At 38.4% G+C, this 15,284-nt stretch overlaps 1 protein-coding gene and 1 pseudogene across 1 annotated transcript; both read left to right on the top strand.

Annotated features, from left to right (window-relative positions):
* The first annotated feature begins 217 nt into the window (after window positions 1-217).
* Window positions 218-2,372, top strand: LOC107609284 (2-methylpropanoate--CoA ligase CCL4). The gene has a single exon (XM_016311169.3). It carries the CDS (start codon window positions 630-632, stop codon window positions 2,277-2,279), a length of 1,650 nt encoding a protein of 549 aa, XP_016166655.1. The 5' UTR covers window positions 218-629; the 3' UTR covers window positions 2,280-2,372.
* A 3,834-nt stretch (window positions 2,373-6,206) lies between these two features.
* Window positions 6,207-7,244, top strand: LOC148550489 (protein FAR1-RELATED SEQUENCE 5-like; annotated as a pseudogene).
* Window positions 7,245-15,284: the final 8,040 nt, after the last annotated feature.

Here is a 15,284-nt window from a genome sequence, read left to right on the forward strand (position 1 = left end):
TATTTGATTAGGAATTATATTTTGTATGTTATATGTTATTTATTCTATTTAAAATTATAATTCATATAGTTAACGATTTTATTTCAACATGACACATGTTATGATTCCAGGATCGAATTAATATCGGTATTACCCATGTGATTCTATCTTTAAAAAAAGAAAACTTACACTTATTTTGATCTTAAATTAAGTCAAGGCAATAAGGCATATTTTTCTATTGGTGAATAAGATAGAATTTGCGTCTGATCTTGATCAAAACATGACAGCACACCAAATATTTACATTGTTGAAGTTCAAAGAAAAAAAAAATTTTAATATTGCTTTTCTGATCTCCACGTCTTAATTTTCTTTACAAAAATATAAAATTTGTTACTCTCCCGGTCTCACCAAATCCGAATTTGTCGTCTTGCTCCAAAAGCTGGTTCTCTACTATGTATACTTATCCAATCCAGTCACAGCCATACTATCTTCAAACACCTCCAATCCAATCACAACCTTACTGTCTTGAAACACCTCATCCCTCATACTTTTCCTATTTCAAGTGATCACGCAACTTCACTATAGCTTCCTTTTCAGTTTTACCACAACTAAAAAAAAAAAAGGAGAGAGAGAGAGTAGCAACTGAAAAAATGGAACAACTGAAGCCAAGTGCTGCAAACTCTTCACCTCTCACTCCACTAGGTTTCTTGGACAGAGCAGCAACTGTTTACGGTGACATACCTTCCGTTATCTATGACGGCGTTACCTTCACCTGGTCCGACACTCGCCGTCGCTGCCTCCAGCTGGCCTCTGCTCTCTCCTCCCTAGGAATCCGCCGCGGCGACGTGGTCTCCGTCGTCGCACCAAACATACCCGCCATGTACGAGCTCCACTTTGCAGTCCCCTTCGCCGGCGCTATCCTCAACAACATCAACACACGCCTCGATGCCAGAACCATCTCCGTCATCCTCCGTCACGCGGAGTCCAAGCTCGTCTTTGTGGACACAGCCTCACGTGATGTTGTCCTCGAAGCTCTCTCTTTGTTCCCCGAAAATAATCCCCGTCGTCCGATCCTCATCTTTATAGCGGACGATGCGGTCGAGCGACTAACTCCATCATCAACCGTTCATTTCAAAGACTCGTATGAAGGTTTAATCTCCAAGGGCGATCCGAATTTTAAATGGTTATATCCTAACAGCGAGTGGGACCCGATGATACTTAACTACACCTCCGGAACGACGTCGTCTCCTAAAGGCGTAGTTCACTGCCACAGAGGAACCTTTGTTATGACCGTTGATTCGTTGATAGATTGGGCGGTTCCGAAACAACCCGTTTATCTCTGGACTCTACCGATGTTCCACGCTAACGGATGGAGCTTCCCGTGGGGGATGGCCGCCGTTGGAGGAACGAATATCTGCGTCCGCAAATTCGACGCGCGGATCGTGTTCTCCCTCATCACGCGCCACCGCGTGACTCACATGTGTGGCGCGCCGGTGGTGCTGAACATGCTCACAAACGCTCCCGACAACAAGCCGTTGGAGAATCCCGTTCACATCCTCACCGCCGGAGCGCCGCCTCCCTCGGCGGTGCTCCACCGCACGGAGTCTTTAGGATTCATAGTCAGCCACGGGTACGGCCTGACCGAGACTGGAGGACTTGTCGTGTCGTGCGCGTGGAAGAGGAAGTGGAACCATTTCCCGGCAGCGGAGAGGGCGAGGTTGAAGTCGCGTCAGGGAGTAAGAACATGCCTACTGACGGAAATGGACGTGGTGACACACGCGGGAGAGAGCGTGAAGCGTGACGGGGTAACGCTGGGTGAGGTAGTTATGCGCGGAAGCTGTGTGATGCTTGGATACCTTAAAGATCCCGAAGGAACAAGAAAATGTTTCAAAAATGGTTATTTCTACACCGGCGATGTTGGTGTGATGCATGAAGACGGTTACTTGGAGATAAAGGATAGGTCAAAGGACGTTATAATTAGCGGCGGCGAGAACTTGAGCAGCGTCGAGGTGGAATCGGTGCTTTATATGCACCCGGCGGTGAATGAGGCGGCGGTGGTGGCGAGGCCGGACGAGTACTGGGGGGAGACGCCGTGCGCGTTCGTGAGCGTGAAGGAGGGGAAGGCGGTGACGGAGAAGGAGATAATTGAGCATTGCAGGAAGAACATGCCAAAGTATATGGTTCCCAAAACGGTTGCGTTTAGGGAGGAGCTTCCAAAGACTTCCACCGGAAAGATTCAAAAGTTTGTTCTGAGACAAATTGCTCAAGAAATGGGTCCCATCAGACACAGCAAAATGTGAATACATTGCACTCTGTTGAGTCTTAGCATGGAATTTTGTAACAACAAATATGGAAAGGAGAAATAAATGGAGGGTATTTTACTTTACTACCAATTTAATTTTAATGTGAATTTAATATTTATATTTAATTATATAATATTATATTATAAAAAAATTAATTTTTATATTAATTATATAAAGAGTTATTTAAAAGAATGAAATTAAACTCACTTTTACTAAAAGTTTGCACTATGCCACTATCAACTATCAATTAGTAAAAAAATAATTGGAAAGAAGTTAGTAAAAAATTATACTATTTTTATATATGTCTTTTTTAGTTTTTCATGGTCAAGCCAATATATACAAAAGTACGATTTTTTATTTTAATAAATAAAATAAATGTAATATTTATCGAAATAAATATTTTTACTAGAATTTATGGATTTAAATTTTTTTGTTATATCTCGTTTATAGTGTAAATAATATGATTTTTTACATATCTCGTTTACAGTAAAAAAATTTTGAAAATAATAAAAAATATTAATAATATCAATAATCTAAACTTTGGCATGCAATTACTACATAAAAAAGTTAGTAAAAGAAATTAAAATGGATATGTTTGATCAACTAATACTAAAAAAGAGAGATTATTTAATGAGAAGCAATAATATTAGTCACTATGATATTGGTCATTATGATAAATGGTTATCTCTCACATTATTTTCGCTGTCCATGTGAGAGATAACCGTTTCAATTCTCTCCCTACTATCTGATTAATCTCTCCTAATAACTTGCAAACGGTTATTTTTATTTTTCAAATTTAAATCAATTCAATTGGATCATAATTTAAACTAAAATTTTTTATTTACTCTTTTTTATTACTAATTGATCAAGCATATCCATTTTAAAAAATTTTAAATTAAATTATGATCCAATTAAATTGATTTAAATTTAAAAAATAAAAATAATTGTTTGCCAATTGTTAAGAGAGATTGATAGAATAGTGGAGAGAGAATTGAAACGGTTATCCCGAAACGGTTATCCCTCAGATGATAGTGGAGATAACGTGAAAGATAACTGTTTTAATTATCACGTAGTTATCATAATGACCAATATCATATTGAATATTAAATAATTACTTATTACTTCTAATTTTTAAATAACCGTATAATTATTTTTATATTATCAATACATTAAAAATAAATCATTCAAATATTTTGTAACATATTTTAAAATATTCACAATTTAAAAGTAAAAATAATTATATAATTAATTTAAAAATTCTATTTAATAAAATTGTTTATAAAAAATGTGTAGAATATCTGCTATTTTGTTAGAAAAGAATGGGCCATAAAAAATTATATTTCAAATTTTTATGCACTCTCATGCAACAAATAAAATTTATATGTACTCCTGTACAATAAACGATAAAAAGTAGTTGAATATAGAAGAAATAAATATATTAATAATATATAATTAAAAATATATTTGTAATTGTCCATTATTAATAGTGTGTTGAAACTTGAAAATATATTTGTAACTACCTATTATCAACCGTGGGCAGCACATTTACTTTCTTTCATATTCACCTACTTTTTTTCGTTTTTGTACGGGCATACATATAAATTTTATTTGTTGCATGAGAGTACATAAAAATTTGAAATATGATTTAAGTAAAAAAAATTCATATTATATACCTATAGAGTAATAACATGAGGGTCATTAAATAAATTTCGAGTATTTAAATTATATTTTAAATTTTTAAATAGTTAGAAAATAGGTAACCGTGTTAACAGTGGAGAGTTTAATGGTTTTCAACTAAATGTGTTAATCCATATCATTTAAAATGGATTAAAATTAATCAAACATATCCATTTTAATTTCTTCTACTAACCTTTTTATGTACTAATTGCAGGCCAAAAGTTTGAATTATTAATATTATTAATATTTTTTATTATTTTTAAATTAAAAAAATACATTTATCTCATTTATAGTGTAAACGAGATATACACGTGTCAATTTGATTTGTCATATCTCGTTTATAATAAAAAAATTATTTTATTTACACTGTAAACGAAATATGACAAAGAAATTTAAATCGATAAATTTTCGTAAAAATATTTATTTTGGTAAATATTATATTTATTTTATTTATTAAAATAAAAAATCTACAAAAGTATGGACAAACCATGATCCATTGATCCCATTTTGCAGCATATAAAAAGGCAAAAGCAACTCTTTTGTATGATGAAAAGGTCTTTTAATATATTTACTAGTTATCTTAAGTGACTATTTTACAAGTATTAAAAAGTAAAATCTGTGTTTTAAATATAAGATTTGCCAAGAAACACCAATTTTTATTTTGGATGGAATCAAATAAATTAAATTAAATCAGTCAGTCCAACGAATGGTTTAGGAACTATATGAATTGATCATCAGTATTCAGTAGTGAGATGTTTCCTCTCTTCCTCATCAATTTGTTATCATCAAAGAAAAGCACCTGCCAGTGTTCCACGACTTTATTTGTACTACCGAGTTCGTGGCATATAAGTTCTTGCTGTTGTCAGTATGTCACTGTTGTGAACTTGGATTTCTCTTTACAACAACAATACAATAGGATGGTCCAAAAGTATGTGTTTGGCTACATTAGAATGTTGATAATGGCGCGTTTGATATATCGTTTTCAAGGAGCTTTTTTCGGTGGAGAAAGTATTTTTTGGTCATTGATAAATCAGGTAATAAAGTGAATTAATGAAAAAAAATGGGGTGGTTCACAAATAAGTAAAAATAGCAGTTAAGGATGAATTTTGAAAAAAAAGAAAAAGGAAGGGAGGAGATGAGAATTCTTTATTAAATGAAAGCACCAAACTCCATTAATAAGTAGGTGAAAGCTGTATTGAAGTCATTGTGAAGTTTCTTTTGGACCACGTGGACAGAGACGGCGCTTCAAGGCGGAAGAGAATGCTTGATTGAACGGCGCAGAAGCATAGATCGAGATCTGGCTGACTTTAAGTTTATCATAAGGGAAGGTAATGGACCACACGGGACAACCAGATTCGCAGGTACATTGTGTCGATGTTATTGAGTTATTTACCCTTCGACAATGCCGAGGGAGGTTGGTGGAGGTATGCTCCAGAAGTGGGTTTCAATTGTGGGCCCGTGCCTCCGCCCTGTCTCCAACAGTCATAAGTTTTTTTATGTTTGGAAGTTGCCATTTAGAGCGGCACACAGACGAATTTTAATTGTTACTTATTAAAATGTTTGTTGAAATTAGAGTTGGTCGCTATACTTGAACGGATTTTAGTTGGATCTGGCATATGTACAAGATTATTTTAGGGGGTGTGGGATATAGCTGCGTGTTCGTAGTTATGATTGATAATGTCAATTTTCACTCAGTGCGATATCTAAACTGTGACAGGCGAATGGGTTTGTGGAGCGAAGCTACGAGTTTTCATTTAATTTTGACCGAGTCCATGCGCCACAGGTTGTGTGTTACTCATTTATGAATTTTCTGTTGACCGATTTTTGTTGATGTGGCCCACCGCTTGTTGTCACCGATGCCATATGTTATTTGTTGCAGGATGTGGGGGATGGGATGAGCAGTGAAACTGTGCCGTGGAGGAAGTAGAAGCGATGGATTTGTCCGCCGCAGATGCAGACATAGATGTAGAAGCATCAGTGAGGATTGTTGACGGGATAGGGTCATTTGGTGCAATTGAATTTTCAACCCTCACAGCGAAGGACATCCTGACGACGAAGTTCATAAACTTGCAGGGAGGTTATGACTACTACAATGAATACGGTCGTATTAAGGGATTCTCTGTGAGGAGGTCGAAGATGGGTCGCAGAACAAAGTAGGGGACAGAGGGTGAAATCATTTGGCAGATATTCGTGTGCTCGAGGGAAGGAGAGCGAGATGGGAAACACATGCAGCGGGGAGAGAGGAAGATGGATCCTCAAGCGATCACACGGTGCGGGTGTGAAGCTCGGATTAAGGTTCACATTGAACAATTTTGTGATAACCATAATAATCCCATGTTGGATGCGAGGTTTAGGGGTCTGATGCGGTCACACAGAGCGGTCAAGGAAGATGATTTGCACCAAATCAATTCGATGAGGAAAGCTGGGTTACGAGTGCCGATGATATTCTGAGCCTTTGCCAATCAGTCAGGGGGATTCGAGACTGTTGGGTTCGAGATAAAGGACATCTATAATGCAATAGAGAAGCAAAGGCGGGCAGGCGCGACAGATGCTGAGGTGGCGTTGAAGTTCTTGGCAACTTTAAGGACCACCGATTGTGGAATGTTCTGGAAGTACTCTCTGGATGGTGAGAAGAGGCTAGAAAATCTCTTCTGGTGCGATGGTACTAGTCGTTATGACTACAATGTGTTCGGGGATGTCCTGGGTTTGATGCAACGTACGGTCTTAATAAATACAAGTGCTCGTTGGTAATATTCTCAGGGGTAAACCATCATATGAGGACGGTTGTATTTGGTTGTGCCATCTTGAGCAACGAGAGTGAAGAAAGCTATGTGTTGTTGTTGCGGTCATTTCTTGAGGCAATGAAAGGAAAACAGCCAAAATCTGTCATGACGGACGGGGGTCTTGCCATGAAGAGTGCGGTTATTATAGTGTTTCCCAGTGCACATCACAAGTTGTGTATGTAGTTGGCACTTATTAAGGAACGCGACTGCCAGAATTGGACGGCCTGGTTTTCTTCGAAAATTCCGTCTATGCTTGATGAGCAATCTAGAGGTTGACGAATTTGAGAGAATATGAATGGATAGCGTGGCAGAGTTCGGGTTAGAGAACCACCCGTGGATAGATAACATGTATGCAAGGAAGCATTCATGGTCCAATGCGCATATCTAGGGAAAATTCTTCACAGGATTGAAGACAATGTCGAGGTGAGAGGCTTTGAATATGCAGATTGGGAAATTTATACACAACGAATACAATTTGAGGGAGTTTGTGGAGCACTTCTAACACTACCTGGAATTCATGAGAAGAAGAGAATTGGTGGCAGACTTGATAAACTACTATTTTATGGTTTATCTTGTGCTCAATTGAGTGGTTTCTATCTACTCTTTACCCCCTTATTCATACTATTTGCATGGTTTTACATTTGCCTTCCTAATTATGTGCTTTGATTGAAAACATGCTCCTTTGATCTTATATTTGCTTATTATTAATCCTCTCTTATTACCATTAGATGCCTTGATATGTGTGTTAAGTGTTTTCAGATATTATAAGGCATGAATGGCTTGGAGGATGGGAAGAAAGCATGCAAAAGTGGAAGGAATGCAAGAAGTTGGAGAAATTGCTAAGCTGTCCAGCCTGACCTCTCTGCACTCAAACGGCTATAACTTTAGCTACAGAGGTCCAAATGACGCGGTTCTAGTTGCGTTGGAAAGCTAACGTCTTAGGCTTCGATTTGATATATAATATGATATAGTTTCCCTGACTCTAGGCGACGCGACCGCGTGATCTATGCGGCCGCATCGCAGTGACGAAAATCCAGCGTGGCAAAATTCGAAACCAGCGAATTCTGGACTGTTTTTGACCCAGTTTGCGGCCCAGAAAACACAGATCAGAGGCTATAAAGTGGGGGATTGCATCCATTCATAAGAAGGCTCTCACAATTCACAATTTTAGGAGTAGATGTAGTTTTTAGAGAGAGAGGTTCTCTCCTCTCTCTTAGGATTAGGATTTAGGATTTCTCTTAGTTTTAGGAGTGACTCTCAATCCCAGGTTCTTTATTTTTATTTATTTTGCCCAATTGGCTTATAAACTTTTCATGTTAAGATCTGCATATTTTATTTAATATTATTTGAGGTAATTCAAATTTAAGATTGCTTTGCTTTATTTATAAGTGCTTTCAATTTAACTTACACATTTTCTTCCTTTTGGCTTTGGTTAAATAATTGGTAACTCTTGAGTTATCAAACTCATTGTTGATTGAAAATTGGAATTAATTTGTCCACTTAACTTACCTTCATAGTTAGAGGTTAATAAGGTGGGGGAAGAATCCAATTCTCATCACAATTGATAAGGATAACTAGGATAGGACCTCCAGTTCTCCATACCTTGCCAAGAGATTTTATTTATAGTTATTTATTTATCTTATTCTTCTTGTGCAACATACTGCTTCCTTACTTCCAAAACCCCCAATTTACAATCTTCATAACCAATAATAAGAACATACCTCCCTGCAATTCCTTGAGAAGACGACCCGAGGTTTGAATACTCGGTTATCAATTTTAAAGGGGTTTGTTACTTGTGACAACCAAAACGTTTGTACGAAGGGATTTCTGTCGGTTTAGAGACTATATCTACAACGTGACTGTTTTTATGACATTCTTTACTGACAAAAATCCTAACGTCAAGACTACAGGTATGCATAAGGCGAACCTGTTGTAAAAACAAAACTCGAAGCCATTGAGCAGTTCGCCGCGACGGTTTATACAAGAGAGGTTTTCGAACTATTTTGGGAGGTGCTGATGCTAGCCAGAAATGTAAGAGTTGTGTCCACCAAGAGGACGAGCGCTTGTGTTTTGTTTGAGGTTACAATGTACTGCAAGCAGCAATCATGGGCCGTGTCATGGGCTGAGGAAGACGGCGAATTCAACTGTTCATGCCAGTGCATGGAGTCGTTTGGACTTTCTTGTGTCCACATGGTTGGGGTTCTGGTTTATTTGAACATGATAGCTATCCCCAGAAGTCTCATACTTGATCGGTGTACAAAGAGGGCAAAGCAGCCGAGTGCGGCAAGCAACGAAGTACGTGTTGGGGAGATTCTAGACACAGCATACAGGAGCATGCACGCGGCGATGTTGGACGATTGCAGGGAGCTGGTGAACTTGTCTTGCCGGTTCTTCGAGGACTACTTGGACGTGAAAACAAGGTTGGCAAGGGAGCGACAATCCCTGCGGGACAAACACCACCAAAGGCTAGGGTTTGATGAGGAAGTCAGTAGGGTTTCCGTTTGGGACCCGCAGCGAGCAAGGTACAAAGGATGCAGACGAAGAGTTGTCACTTTCAGGGGTAAGTTCTGCCGTGTTCAGAGGTGTCGGCTGTGTGGAAAAGCAGGACACAATTCTTGCAAGTGTCACGAATCATGTATGGGGGAGAACATCGGTAGTTGCGAGGCAGCGGCGGCTTACGAGAGCATGGTAGCAGGAGAGGGAGGTGAGGACTACTTTGATTTTGAGTGAGTTTTTTAAACTAATCTTGTTGGAGGTAACGAATCGTTGTGTGTGATTATGGTTGTGAGCTGCGTATACCACATGTTGACCTGACATCTGGCTGGACGTATGCATATGTTATGAGTTGTGAGGTTCGCTTTGTATCTGTAGGATTGTTTTACGGAAACCACAACTGTATAGGTAACGCCAGCTTGTGTGTGTGCTGTGTGCCTTCTATCTGTGTGGGTTTAAGGCTGTAAAGACTAGTTGATGGTGTGTTAGAATACTTAAAAATGTGATGTTGATGTAAAACGAGTCAAGTGATTAAGCAATTTCGAAGCAAGCCTTATCCCTAGAGTGTATTGTTGCTTTATAAAAACTTGAAACATTTATGGTTGAGTTAGTTGGTTGCTCGATGTTGATGACGAAATGGCCTCTGCGATGACATTCATATACATCGGTGATCTCCGTCCATGTATGCCGAATGTGGTCGGGCATTACACAGTATCGGGTGATTTTACATTATCCAGCGAGTGCGATTAACACCTATATTGTGGCACACTACGCGATTCAATTGCACGGTAGGGGAGGACATTGGGGTTGGGGATGTCAGTTAGCGTGCAATGTGCATAACTCTCTGGATTGTTTCGTTCTCATCCAGGGTCATACAGGGGTTCAAGGGTCACTAAATAAAAATGGGCGCGTAAGTGCATGACCCTTTTTATTTTCTCTGTACTGCCGTAGGTCGTTCGGTTTGAAGATTATGGCACCATTCGGGTTTCACTGAGGTGTTGTAACACATCTGAAAATAAATTGTATGAAATTGGCTACATTTTCGCCTTAAACATTAAACTATAGTGATGTTTACTATAGAATCCATGCCAGACACATGTATAAGAAAATAAAAGGTAACCCGCACTAATTTGGGTATCCCTATCACGGTCATTATATTTTCAACAAGGTCGGCTCATGGTTTGAAGTGTGCATATGCGTGCAACAAAATACATAGTTGTTCAGTGTCAGGACATCAAAAAAAATATAAAAAGGTTGGTCGGGTAGCTATAACATCGAAGTTGAGACTTGTTATGCGATGCTCTGTTACCACTTCAAGGTGACGACAGACCCTTGCCTCGACAAAAGGGGGCATGAACAGCTCATCATGTTCAAAATGAAGTGTACAAATTAATAGGGTCATGTCAACACGGCGGTCATCACCCTATGGCTATTCCAATCCACCTTAGCCCGCTGCCTGATATCATCCCGACGCTCATAGAAATGCTCGTTCATAATGGCCAATGCAGTGTCAATCCGGATCTTGTCGGATAACTGGTCTATGCTCTACAACACGAGAAAAGATCATAAACATGAATGGATTTAATGAGAAACATTATCACAACGGAAATTGTTCTGACATGCAATTAGCGCGGCGGACGATTAGTTACTACTTTCCTCTGTGAAACAGGGTTGGTTGTAAACAAATGCTCCATTTGAAGCCGAAGTAGCATCCTCAGCCTGTCCTTGTATCTTTTTCCATCGAGCGCAACCGGAAACAGAAAGGGTAACTGTTTGTCAATACCCGAAAATATAACTATATCAACTTATGGTTAATGCATTACAAATGAATTCATACCAGTTGTTCTGATTTGGGACCCCGAGGACGAAGTCTGGATTCCACTCAAACAGGGAGGATTTTTTCCCAGGACGTTGATGTCCGGGAACATGGTGGTGAAGATCCTGTCCAAAACCCTAGCCTGCAAAATGGACACAGATAACACGACAGATAATGATGAATTTTTCCTTTTTTTAAGGGGTATGGGTCTCCCCCTACGGCCAAAACCCCACCCGACCCCTACACCACAAGCTGAGTATTTAGAGTTCTCGGAGTATTATGGTGACCAAGAATACTACACAGGAAAACGTGATGAAGGTTTACATTCTACGGATTTAACCGCATACTTTCTTCCCATGGCTGTGTCCACCGTTGAGAAGCTATTGAATATCCAAATCCGGCGACTGGAGACCTCCACGGCCATTAGGTAATAGTGATCCTCCTTTGTGACCTGGATGATGTCCTCCATCTGGACATATATCTGGAATGGGGTCAGGAGTTAGCATTTCAGGTCAGGGATGGGTGGCAACAGTAAAATTTTTTATATTTTACTATTTTTTGTTTGGGTTTTTTGCTTCATTTTCTTCATTTTTTTCTTCTTTGTGTGCTGTATTATTAATGCCTACATATTTCAGGGCGTCCGGCCTTGGTAGCCATGTCACGTGGAAGTAGTCCATCAGCTGTTCGTCGTCTATGTCCTCGGATAGAACATATTCCTATGCATGTGAGAGGTTCCCATCATAAGGTGGTCGAAAACATAACTGAAAACAACGCATGCCATGGGACACAGAGCCGAGAGACGTTACCGAAAATATCAGGGGTAGGAACCAGACTGAGCACTGTTAGAGCTATGACTGTGTCCACGTGGTCCTGAGCACAAGCAGCTCCAGTAAGTAGGTTGATGGTTCATTCCCAGGTAGCAGCGACGAGAATGACTCGCGATCCAGGTCGCGTTCCCCACGATGAAACAGCTTCTCGTCAGGGTTCATACAGTCTCCGAAAATGTAGGCAATCACCTAGGCCTTCAATAGTGGAAAACCGATATGACGGGTTAACTTGAAGCCGGCACGTATGTATTGCGAAATAAAAAAGGGTTAGGGTCCACGGTTAAGTCCGTTGCAGATTGAGTACGATTTAACGTAGAACTATCCAGACAAATAGGCCTTACCGGCGGAAAGATCACTGTTGCAGAGGATGCACTGCTCTGGCTATGGAGTTGTCTTGGGTTCCTGCGCATTCTCGATGCTGTTTTAATGTCATTGGGGACTTTCCTTCTTCTATGGAACTAGGGGTGGCAAAACGGGTTGAACCCGTCAGGCCGATTGATGCGGGCAGAAATTGGTGAATTAAAAATTGTTAATTTATATATGTTGCAAGTATAGTTCTTAACTCGCCAGAAATCTGCCTATCAATTTAGAAAGGTGTCACAGAAAATTGAAATTAAAATACTGGGAGTATGAATCCCAGGTCATCTCCCAACGAGTTGCAGAAAAGTGTGCTATTTTATTAATCAGATGTTTTCAAAAAGGTTTGAGTTGAGTAAACACAAAATTAAATTGGTGAATTTGAATAATGTAAATAAAAGCCTTGACTGGGAGTTGATTAGTTGGAATCCCTATTATTGTTGGAATACTCTCTAGATTAATTGATAATTAAAGGTTGTCCTGTTTAGTTATCCCTTACTAGGTAAGGAAAAGTCAAACAAGTTAGAATGCTACGTCTGTTCACAAGTTGCAATCCACTTAATTAAAAAGGGATTGGTGTTAGTGACTAGAAGGCAATCCAACCATAAACCCAATTACAATTTTTCTTTCAAGCTTTCCAACTCAAAGGTTCCTTTCAATCAACTCCCCATCAAGTTAGGGAACTACTCGCTCATTGTGAATGTAAAATTCATAGCATTTGAATAGGAATTGAAGAAAGACATTGTAAATAAAAATCAAAATAATCAATTAAAAATAAAAGTGATCCTTGTATTAAATAATCCTAAAAATATTCCAATGGTAAAATTAAACAAAGCAAAGAACATGGAAGAGTAAAGCCAAGTAAAGAAAACGAACTAGAATGACGAAGTCTTGATGAGGTAATAACTCTTCTCAATATCCCAATGCAAAAGCAAGAGAAAATTAAAATCCTAAGAACTATGAATGTGTAGAGAGAAAACCTAGAGAAGGAGTAGAAACTAGATCTCAAACTAAAACTGTATAGAATGTATGTTGTCTTTGGTTTCTGCATGTTCTGGGCCGAAAACTGGGTCAAAATAGGGTCCAAAATCACCCCCAGCAAATTCTGCAAATTATGCAGATCGCGCATGTCACGCGATCGCGTCATCCATGCGGACGCGTCATTCGCGTTTTTCCCTGCCACGCGTTCGCGTCGTCTACGCCTCCGCGTCACTTGTGCTTTTCCATTCCGCGCGGTCGCGTGAACCATGCGGCCGCGTCACTGCTATTTCTCCTCTTCCGCGCGGTCGCGTGAGCCATGCGGCCGCGTCACTTCTCGCTGGTTGTCTCCTCAATTTCTTGTGTTCCTTCCATTTTTGCTAGCTTCCTTTCCAATCTCCAACTCATTCATACCCTATAAAGCTTGAAACGCTTAACACACAGATCACGGCATCGAATGGAATAAAGGAGAATTAAAATGCATAATTAAAAGTCTTCTAGGAAGCAGTTTTCAATCATGTAATAATTTCAGGAAGGAAATATAAATGCATGCTATTTTAATGAATAAGTGGGTAAGGATCATGATAAAACCACACAATTAAACACAATATAAACCATAAAATAGTGGTTTATCAACCTCCCCACACTTAAACATTAGCATGTCCTCATACTTAATTGAAGGAGATAAAATAAATAAATATGAACATGTAGAAACTCATGCAATGCAATGCAATCCTATATATATGAATGCAACTATATGATTCTTGCCCACTTGATCAAAAGTAAATAAGCTCTTCAAAACAATTACAAATAAAATTCTACTAATTCTATTATACAGTAAGACAGATAAAGGTGCAAGAAGATAGCTCATGAAAGCAGGGAACATGAAAATTCAAGCATTGAACCCTCACTGATGATGTATGTACGCTCTAATCTCTCTAGTGTGTAGGGTAATCACTCTATCCTTCTCTAATCATGCTCTTTAACTTTTGTTCTTCTCCTAACCAATCAATAACAGTTAATATACCAATGCAGACATCATGAGGTCTTTTCAAGGTTGTAATGGGGCCAAGGTAGGGGTAGGGATACATATATGGTTAAGTGAGCTTATAAATTGAATCTTTAATTAACCAAAGCTTTAACCCAACCTATATATATTTAGTGTAACCTTAGAATTCATACCTAGCTACCCAGAATTTCCTTTTACATTCCATACTCATGTATCGACTTTTTATTTTAATTTTATCATATGTGCATTGATCTTTGAATTCTTAATTCAGCATTGGTGTGATTTTGTCCCCTTATTTATTTATTGATATTATTATTATTATTATTATTATTATTATTTTCTTGATAGACATAAAAATAAACATAGCTTATCAATGCACATAGATTTTTAATTCTTATAGTTTCACATGAGTAGGTATCCAAATTCCCATTGTATTATCATGACACATTCCCTTAATGACTTTTGTTCCCACAATTTCCCATATTTAACTAGCACACACGATTCTATCTTAAGCTAACCAAAGATTCAATTTGGGATATACAATTGTTTTTCCGCTTAAGGCTAGTAATGTGGTGAAATATAGAAAACGGGATTTAAAGGCTCAAAGTGGTTAACAAAGGTAATTGAAAAGGGTAGGCTTAATTTAGATAAGTGAGTTTAAACAAAAAATGGCCTCAACATATGCAAGCATACAAATATAATAAATATTGGACATATATGATGAAACAAAATATAGATTACAATCATAGAGAAGTAAACACACAAGAATAAAATAATTATGGTTAAATAATGTAACCATGCATAAAGGCTCAAATCTTTATAGGTTGTGTGTTCTTTAGCTCAAAAATCATGTTCCAAATACAACTTCAAGCAGATTTATCATAAAAAATGTTTTAAAAATTAGTGAAATTTTGTTCCAAAGATAGAGTCTTAGAAGAAACTTAGTATTTTTCAATCAAGTAGAGCATGCATGCAACTAACCTATTACTATGCAATTTATCCTATTCTATAAAAGAAAGAAAATCTAACTAAAATATCCTAATTTATTGGTGCTAGGGAAGA

This window comes from Arachis ipaensis, chromosome B7 (assembly GCF_059453495.1).
Source record: "Arachis ipaensis isolate K30076 ecotype BB chromosome B7, ASM5945349v1, whole genome shotgun sequence".
In the NCBI taxonomy this organism is placed as follows: Eukaryota; Viridiplantae; Streptophyta; class Magnoliopsida; order Fabales; family Fabaceae; genus Arachis; species Arachis ipaensis.

Bases quoted from the DNA above. Each gene is read 5' to 3' on its own strand.
- LOC107609284 (XM_016311169.3), top strand. From the start codon at position 630: ATGGAACAACTGAAGCCAAGTGCTGCAAACTCTTCACCTCTCACTCCA.